Source organism: Galeopterus variegatus, unplaced genomic scaffold (genome assembly GCF_000696425.1).
Source record: "Galeopterus variegatus unplaced genomic scaffold, G_variegatus-3.0.2 Scaffold846, whole genome shotgun sequence".
NCBI classification, from domain to species: domain Eukaryota; kingdom Metazoa; phylum Chordata; class Mammalia; order Dermoptera; family Cynocephalidae; genus Galeopterus; species Galeopterus variegatus.
The window spans coordinates 292988-303146 of NW_007726957.1; the positions used below are offsets into that span (position 1 = coordinate 292988).

The 10159-nt window shown below is 40.2% G+C and overlaps 1 protein-coding gene across 1 annotated transcript in view; it reads left to right on the forward strand.

Annotated features, from left to right (window-relative positions):
* The first annotated feature begins 7553 nt into the window (after window positions 1-7553).
* The window catches only part of SCFD2 (sec1 family domain containing 2), a 171942-nt gene continuing 169336 nt past the window's right edge, over window positions 7554-10159 (forward strand). The window contains exon 1 of the mRNA XM_008572914.1: window positions 7554-8527. Within this exon, the coding sequence (XP_008571136.1) occupies window positions 7690-8527 (838 nt within the window). The 5' untranslated portion in view covers window positions 7554-7689. The remainder of the gene's footprint in view (window positions 8528-10159) is intronic.

Consider the following 10159-nt stretch of genomic DNA (forward strand, 5'->3'; position numbering starts at 1 on the left):
AGTAAGCCCCATGGATTTCTGGGTGAATAGAGTATGAGACAGACCATGAGGCAGAAGCATACTTGGCACGTTCAAGGAACCCAAAATGTAGCTGGAGTGTACTGAGTGACATAAAGAATGTCCATAAGATCAGAAGTACTGAGAGATGGGTAGGACAGACCTAATCACTACCTTCTAGACCCTATGTTGCTTCTGTGGCATATGTCTATCACATCATATAGTGATTATTTAACTACATATCTGTTTTTCTTTTCTTTTTTTTTTTTTAAAAGATGACCGGTAAGGGGATCTTAACCCTTGACTTGGTGTTGTCAGCACCACGCTCAACCAGTGAGCGAACCGGCCATCCCTATATGGGATCCGAACCCGTGGCCTTGGTATTATCAGCACCACACTCTACTGAGTGAGCCACAGGCCGGCCCTACATATCTGTTTTTCTCAGACTCCTCACTACCTCGTGTCTTCCTCCAAACAGGATATCTTGTTTATCTGATGCTTCCATTCCAAATATGGTGTCTAACACTGAGTAAATCTTCCTGATTCTTGCTGAAAGTAGTAGAATGGGCATTTTATGTACTGCAGGGGAGTATTGTAAGGCAATTGCTGGTAATCCATCTATTTATCTTTCTATGTATCATTCCATGAATCTGCAATAAACTTTGCTGGTCTCATGGGAGAATCAACTGCCTTTTCCTGATGGCCTCTTTCTCCTTTCAGTTGTTTTTCATGATATTGCTTATTCTAAACTGAAGAATTGATGAATAATACTTGATGCATCAGAATCACGTTTATGATGGAGGTAGCATGTGAGCTAAGCTTTGAAAATGAGGGCTTCCACAAGCAGAGAAGCCCATAAATCACTAATAACCACTCCTAAAAGGCCTTTTTCTTCCATGCTTCCAAACTGAGTTCCTTGCCTGGATGTACTTAAATTAATTAAAAGCTTAATTAAAGATGTCTTTATCTCCCTACTGACCAGGGGAGACATGAAAAATAGGTAATTTACAGATACTGTATGAGGATACTATAAAAAATTCATGAAAAATAGAATTGAAAGATAATACAATCTTTCCATGAACTTCTTGAAGTGCCATCATATATTCCTTTTCCTGCTTAATACATTATGACCTTTCAAACTACAATACTCCATATATTCTGGTTATATTTGTCTTCCATTTAATTGTTTTCTGTGTGTGTTCTGTTGGAACTTGGCATAATATAACAATTTGCTTTAATGTATCTGTCTCTGAGAAATACTGAAAGAGAGTGCTTAGTATATGATAACTAAAACAATGACAAGAGCTGAAGATCCAATAAACACACCTTGTTCAGTGTCCAGTAAATAATACAGCAAGTACTCATAAATGTATTTTGCATGAATGTGGCATTTAGTCCTGACTGTGTTATTTGCTGCCAACTTTAGATATGTCACTTAAATCTCAGTGTTCTTCAGTTTCCTGATCTGTAAATTGATATATTAAAATAACATTTTATATCCACTTTTTGGAAGGATAGCAAAACTAAAATGAAAATTCAAATGTCAAAGCATTTGTCAAGTTAGAGGCAAGCAGGAGTTGTGTGGTATGGTGGTGTAGGTCTTTTCTACTTTGAACAACCAGAATAATTGCACATATGAAGAGCTTTCCTTCCTCTCTAGGAGCTTCAATGGTGAATTAAGCCCCAATAAGCCCTCCTCATCTTACATCTTGCATGATCCTCTCTTACAATGTCAAGCACGGGGAAAGTGCTCAGTAAATCCTTAAGCTAAGCACTGATCATGCATATGGACGGCCTAGAAATGAGGTGAACAAAGATATGCTTGATTTTATGAGGAACCGGAAATAATTGCTAACTATTTTGAGCAGAGAAGTACAAATCACATTTTAATAAGGTAAATGTGATGGTGTTAAACACATCATTTTAGCAGGAATTCTTTTTTTACTCTGCCATAACATCTGAGAGTAAGAAAGGGCTTTTGATTGGGTTCTTGTCTCTTTTCTGTCTACCCTGTCACCCAAGGTCATTCCAGTTCCATAACTTTTAATACAGTCTATGTCATTGGAAGCCAATGACTCCCAAATTTCTATCTGCAGTCATAACTTCTCCTTGAACTCAGGAGACTTAACATCACTCTGACGCTTCACCTGATGACTCTCCTTGATATTTAATAGGCATTTTAAACTTACGGCTGAAACAGAACTTGTGAATTCCCCTTCCAAACCTGTCCTGTTTTACTCCCATACTAACCCAGGCTTCCTCAGCTCAGTATCAGTAACCACCATCCAACAAGTTGTTCAAGCCAAAACCCAAAGAATCAACCTTGATTCTTTTCTTTCCCTCATCTGCCCCTCTCGCACCTATGCAAATTCATTAACAAGAACTGTTAGCTCTTCCTATAAAATAAATCACAAATCTGTCTACTTCTGTCCATCTCCACTGCCACACTGCAATTCAAGTAACACAAAACCCTTCAGTGGCTTCCTCTTACATATGAGATGAAACCTAGACTCCCCACCATGTGGCCTACAGGCTTCTTCATGGTCTGGCAGCCCTTAAGGTACATGTGGCTATACAGGCTGTGCATTGCACAACTTTTGGAGGTGTTCCCTATCATCTCATTCTTACACATTTTTTGTCAACTCTTCTAGTGTCATTCCCTCACATCTCTGATATGGTATGAAGATTTATGTTCCCTCAAAATTTATACGTTGAAACCCTAATCCCCAATATTATAAGGACCTGTGGAAGTAATTAGGTTCTCGCTAATATGGAGGGATTAGTGCCCTTATAAGAAAAGACAAGAGGAGTGGGGCATGAGGCAGATGCCAAGGAGTGACTTGGCTCCAAAGATGAAATTTGGCACTGGCTTATGGGAAGGGTATTTGATAGTATTTGTATCTTGTGTTCTGCTGGGCTTAAGGGCAACTGCTTCTTGTGGAATGTTTTCATCATCCTAAAAAAAGAACCAGGTGGTTGCCAGGGGCCGACATGAGGTGGCATGGAGAATTAATGTTCGATGGGTACAGAGTTTCTTTTGGGAAGATGAAGAAGTTCTGGAGATGGATGGTGGTGATGGTTGCACAACAGCGTGAATGTGCTTAATACTACTGAACTGTATACTTAAAAGGATAAAATGGTAAGTCTTGTTATGTATATTTTATCATATAGTTTAAAGAAGAAAAAAGAACCAGGGTTCTTCCGATGCCTACTACTAGGTTTGAATTGTCCCATCCTATTTTCAGTTGTGTAACTATGTGCAGGTTATTTAGTGCCTCTCAGTTTCCCCATCTGTAAAATGAGGGGTGACACATTATATGTGCATGGCTGGTGGAATGGTTTCACAAAGGCAAACTAGTTTCACCTGGAGGCCAAAATTACCCTCCCAATTTCTAGTTTCATCTGCAGCTTTTGTTACATCATTGGGCTGTACCAACTGTTTACTTCTAGAAAGAGCTGAAACAGGTGGCAAATCAAGAAATAAGAAGCAAATAGTAACAGAAAAACTTGAAAACAGCTGACCTTTGTTTGGCAGCTGGATATTTCCCAGGGAAGACTCTTCTATGGCATGCGTGTATTGCACAGAGTGGTCACTCACTACTGTTTACCAGGGAATGGATTTATCAGTCTTTTCTGAAGGTAAAATTATGCACATGCTTATGGTGCAAAAATATATCTGAGAAGTCTAAGTGCTACAATTGACATTCAAATTGTGTAAGTGCCTTCTCTGTGGCAGGCAGGCATTCTGTGGTGGGGGTAGTGGTATTCTGTGGTGGGGGTACAGTGGTATGTTTACATGGTTTACATGAACCTGTCCATGACAGGTTCATAAATACTTTGACACGGCATTCTGTGGTGGGGGTAGTGGTATGTTTACATGGTTTACATGAACCTGTCCATGACAGGTTCATAAATACTTTGACACTCCTCTTAAAAGATGAAGACAAATTCTGCTTCCGTTAAGTGTGGATGAACTTAGTCACTCGTTTTTCATGATTATGATGTGACAGACATGATGCTATGTGACTTCCAAGTCTAGTCCTAAAAATGATAAGCCTCCTCCTGGTTCTCTCTGTCTTGAATCACTGGCTTTAAAGGAAGCTAGCTGGTCACCAAGTCCTGAGGACACTCAAGCAGTTTGTGAAGGGCTAAGTGTGGCAGAAATAAACCGTCAGCCAACATTAGCATGGAATTGCCAGACATGCAAGTGAACCATCTTGGAAATAGATCCTCCAACCCAGTCAAACCATCTTCCCCAGCCAATTTCTTAAGAGTCTCTTCAGGAGAAACCAAACCTGCTAACACCTTGATCTTGGAATTCCAGACTCCAGAACTGTGAGAAATAAATTTCTGGGTGTTTAAGCCACCCAGTCTGGTATTTGGTTGCAACCCTACCAGACTAATAGAGTAGGTATATATGTCAAATACATGGGAAAAGGTCAGGAAGGACACACATTGACCTGAAAATGCTGGCTGATAAGGGTAAGTGATTAAGATAGTAAATTTTATGTTACATGTATTTTGCCACAATTAAACAAACAAAATATATCCCATCTGAACTCAGTATGTTTACTCTCCAGTCTGCTTCTCTTCTGGTTTTCCAAATCTCGGGGACTGCCTTTCACTAGTCATCCAGACAAAAAGCTGGGCATTAACCTGAAATTGTCTTTCTGTCTCACTCTGTCTGCCAGACTAATCACCAAGGTCTTTTGCACTTAACATCTCTTTATATACCCGACTCCGTTTGTCTCCTTAATTGATATCAACTCTCACCCAGAGTTGTTCTGGGTATGATTTCCTAACTGCTCTCTCTGCCCTAAATCTTGCTCTATTTCAAGTTATTTCTGATGTCTCTACTAGAATCTTTTTTCCCCTAAAACCTGGATGTGAACAAACTATTTCCAACTACTAAAATACTTTAATAGTTCCCCATTGGTTGCTACTATTTAGAACAGAAAATAAGACTCTCCCTGATCATTCCTTTCTTTTAGAGTTCCTTGTTCCTATTTCTTCTTGGGCCTTTCTTCACACAGTACACGTCAGCTATAGTAAACCATCTGTAGTTCCAGAGAACATGTTGTACTGTTTCATGCCTCTACATATTTGTTCGGGCTGCACTCTCTGCCCAGACTGCTAAAAATGCTTCTTCCATACTGTCCACCTGGTGAACACCTGGTTTTCTTTAAAGGCAACTCAAAACTTGAGTCTTCTATGAAACTTCTTCTGGCCACTTCCCTTTTTCCTTCACTCAGTCAGAATTCATTTTTCCTTTCTTGAAAATCCTACACATTAAAAAAAAAAAAAAAAACACATTGTTGGTCTGGCTGGTTAGCTCAGTTTAGAGCGCAGCTTCATAATAACAAGGTCCTTAAAAAAAAAAACACACATTGTTGGTCTGGCTGGTTAGCTCAGTTTAGAGCGCAGCTTCATAATAACAAGGTCCTGGGTTCAGATCTCCATATCAGCCAGCCGCAAAAAACCAAACAAAACATTTCTTCTGTAACATTTCACTGCACTTCATTGTTTTACATGCGTGGACCATTTTATTTCATTATAATTCTTTTTTTTTTTGATGATACTAATAAGCATTTTTATTATTATTTTTTCTAGTTCTCATACAGGTTTGGCTATTATAGAACCCATGTCTACTTTTTAAAAATACTTTTTAAAGTATGAAACAGTCATATCTCTATTTCACTTTGAATGTGTTAACAAACAAAAAATTGATATGGTAACTTTCATTAAAGGTATTTGTTCTCATCCAATAACCTTTTTTAAAAAATTAAGTTGTTAATATACAATGTAGTTGATTTTCATGTCCCTTTACCAATTCCTCTTTCCCCCCTCCTATTCCCACTCACCCCATCAACATCATATCTCTTCCCTTGTCTTAATAAGTTCAAGGAATTGTTGTGATCATTGTGTCTTCTTCCCCACCCCCGTTTATTTGTTTGTTTGTTTGTTTATTTATTTATTTATTTTTAGCTCCCACAAATAAGTAAGAACATGTAGTATTTCTCTTTCTGTGCCTGGCTTATTTCACTTAGTATAATTTCTCTAAGTCCATCCATGTTGCTGTGAATGGTAGTATTTCATTCCTTTTTATAGTTATTATAATTTTTTTCAAGTCAGGGCTGTGGCTTATTTCTCTTCATATCCTTGATGCCCCAAACAGTGTCTGGAACATTGTGCATGTTTATTAAAAATTGGTTGAATATATTATTTATCGTGTGGATATTAATTGAACATTTATCCAACAAACATCTATTGAACATCTGTTGGTATTGGAGATACCAGGCCTCCAGTGCGCTATCTAGTAAAATAGGTAGGTTAAGGAAGATAGGTGTGCTAAAACATCCCATGATGTAACAAGTACTTAGCAGATTTATGAATTGAGTGCTGTGTGTTTGAGGAAGAGAGGACAAATTGGTGGTGGTGATGAGTTAGGAAATGCCTCACGTGCAAGGTATCATTGGAATGATTATTTTCAGTGAGTTAGAGTTTACCAGGTGCAAATTCTCTGTGGATTAAAATATTTTATTAGCCATTGCATCTTTGGAGCTTAGTAAAGTGATTATACTCAGTAAGGTGCTTAATAAATATTGGTTGAAAAAACTTGACCCATGAAACATTCTGGGCTCAGTCTGTTGTCTTCATTGTGCAGGTACATAATGTGCCAGGCTGAGAGCAGCTGCAGAGAAACTGAAAAATCATAAGGTAAATTTTAGTGCCTTTCAAGGAGCCTAGATGTATCCTGTAGGCAATTGGATCAGGAGAAGCTGAAAAATGGTAGGACCACCTTAGTTTATTAGGAAGAAAACTGAATTGGAGAGGGGAAGAGATTAAAAGCCACGAAATGATGAGGCATTATTGCAATTGTCCAGGCGAATGATAATGGTGGGCTGGTGTGACAGTAAGGATGGAGAGGAAGTGTTAAATTCTAAGAGTTTTGAAACAGAACAAGATTTAGTGACTATGAAATGAGGGAAGAAAGATGGAGAAAGTGGAAACACCACCAGCAGGTTTGTTATGAGGCTTGTGTGCAATAACGTATGTGACAGCAATATGTAAACTACAAAATATTACACAAGTTTGTTGTTTTTATATCTTCTCTGGCTGCTCTCAGTTTACATGAGAGAAGTGGCTGTACTTTTTGAGAGATGTGTTCATATCCAAGGAAGACATCGCATTTCGGATTAGGTTTTATTCCTGAGATTTCTCAGGGAGCAGGGCGAAGTAATCCGAACACACAGGGAGAGGGACGAAAAGAACGCAGTTCAACTTGTTCCTAGAGATCCCCTTCTCACCTCCTCGAACTTTTCAACTTCCGAGGAAGCTCAGAGCCACGGAGCCCTGCCAGAGAGGGACGAAAAGAACGCAGTTCAACTTGTTCCTAGAGAGCCCCTTCTCACCTCCTCGAACTTTTCAACTTCCGAGGAAGCTCAGAGCCACGGAGCCCTGCCCACTTTTCCTTCCCAGCCCCGCCCATCCTTCCTCTAGCCCGGGCCTCCTCACTAGCCAATCACCGTTCAGCCCTACGTCATCACCGCGCGCCGTCACCGGGCGCGTCAGAGGCAGGACCACGTGTACCGTGTTGACTGTCAAAGTCTCAGGGAAACCTAATTTCCGGAAGTGGTGACTTCTGAGAGAAGTTCCTGCACCCGAGTACCCCGAGTCTGCGAATTCCAAACCATGAGCACCTCGGGCGTGCTGTCCTTTACCCAGCAAGGCTGGGAGCAAGTGCTGGTCAAAGTGAAACGGGCTTTGGTCTACCTGGACGCCGCCTGCGCGGAGAGCCTGCACTGGGGCTGCGGATCTACGCGGCTCATGGAAGCGGTGGGGGGTCCTGTGTGTCACCTGCGAGAGTTCGAGCCCAACGCAGTTGGTGGTGGAGCCGAGCAGCCCAAGGCGGTGTTTGTGCTGAGTTGCGTCCTAAAAGGCCGGACTGTGGAAACTTTACGGGATATCATCTGCCGCAGTCACTTTCAGTATTGTGTGGTGGTTACGGCCGTGAGCCACGCTGTCCACCTTACGGCTAATCATGTGCCAGCGGCGGCAGCGGCCGAGCTGGAGGGGCAGCAGCCGGTATTTGAGCAGCTGGAGGAGAAGCTGTGTGAGTGGATGGGCAACATGAACTACACTGCCGAGGTGCTGCACGTCCCGTTGTTGCTCGCCCCTGCTGCTCCCCACCTTGCCTTGACTCCAGCCTTTGCTTCCCTTTTCCCTCTCCTACCTCAGGATGTGCATCTCCTTAATAGTGCCCGACCGGAAAAGAGGAGGCTGGGGAGCCTGGGTGAGGTGGATGCCACCACTCTAACCCCAGAACTGCTGCTGCAGATCAGGTGCCTGGTGTCAGGCCTCAGTTCTCTGTGTGAACATTTGGGTGTACGGGAGGAGTGTTTTGCCGTGGGTTTCCTCAGTCGGGTCATCGCTGCAGATCTGGCCAATTATGCCCCTGCCAAGAACAGGAGGAAGACTGCCCCAGGCAGGGCATCAGTGGTCTTTGTGGATAGAACTCTGGATCTCACAGGTAAATAGCATTGCTGTGGATTCTGTATAACCACTCTCCATGGTGCTAGGACTTTCATTGATTCCGCATTTTTTTATTGGCTTTTTACTGTATGTCAGGTTGAGGATACAAAGACGACCTAGATGGACACTGTTCCTAACCTCACAGAGATTATAGTTTATAGTTTATAGACAAGCGAATTGGCAATTACAATACAATTGGTTAAGTACTGTAATGGATAAATATGTCCTCAGCGTGCATTGACTTGTTAAACAACAACTGCATTTGGCCCAAGAGATTAGAAAAATAGAATTATTCTGACGTCGAAAAGAACTATCCAGCTGGGAACCTTTTAGAAAATTTCACATGCCAGTATTCACAACAGTCCTCTATAAGAGGACTCTGATTTGTTGGAGAGGTATTAACAGATGACCCAGTAGGAGGAAAACTACTGTACAATAAAACATAAAATCATTATAGACAGTTGGTTTAGGTTTCTTTAAATGAGTGTTAAAAAGTATGGCTGACCTTAAATATCACGAGTAAATGAGATGGAATATAATTGTGGAAAATATTTTCAAATGTTTATTAATTTATTCTTAGCTTTTGTTCTTTTTTTAAAATTTATTTTATTTTATTTTGTCGATATACAATGTGGTTGATTATTGTGGCCCATCACAGAAACCTCCCTCCCTCCTCCCTCTCCCCCCTCCCCCCAACAATGTCCTTTCAGTATGCTTGTTTTATCAACTTCAAGGAATTGTAATTGTTATGTCTTCTCCCCCCCCAGTTTTGTGTGTGTGTGTGTGTGTGTGTGTGTATTTATTTATTTATTTTTAGCTCCCACCCATAAGTGAGAACATGTGACATTTCTGTGCTTGACTTGTTTCACTTAATATAATTCTCTCTAGGTCCATCCATGTCGTTGCATGTGCTTGACTTGTTTCACTTAATATAATTCTCTCTAGGTCTATCCATGTCGTTGCAAATGGCAGTACTTCATTCTTTTTTATAGCTGAGTAGTATTCCATTGTGTAGATATAACACATTTTTCATATCCACTCATCTGATGATGGACATTTGGGCTTTTGTTCTATTGAAGGTTGGGTAGATAATCTCAAATCCTACTAATATATTAATTATTTACACATTCAAGGAACAAATGTAACTCTTAAAACATGTGAAGGAAAAACACTTTCTCATATTTGACATGTGCATTTATTTTCAAGGGTCAACTTTATTGTTCTGTAATGCTGCTAGTAGTATAGGCTAGCCACACCCAAGTTCAGAAAGAATAATCAAGAAACTAACATTGGTAAGCATTCCTTTTAGTAAGTCAGAAAAAAGGTTGAATGATGTTATAAAACCCACAATAGTTGTATTTGAATTTTTTACCTTAATGAGATTAATTTTCAGATCATAAAATAGGAAGTAAGCTAAATGGTAGTACTGAGGTGTAAGTTTAATTACATGACTAGAAAAATCAGATGTTCAGTCTGTCACCATGATTTAAACATAAGTAATAATTGCAACATAATAGAACTCTTAGAGGATTATAAAGATAACACCTGATAAGTATATGCTTATTGAGTTTTTTTGAATGGATGGTATGTACTGTTTATAATTCTATTTCTTTATGCCAAAAATGTGAGA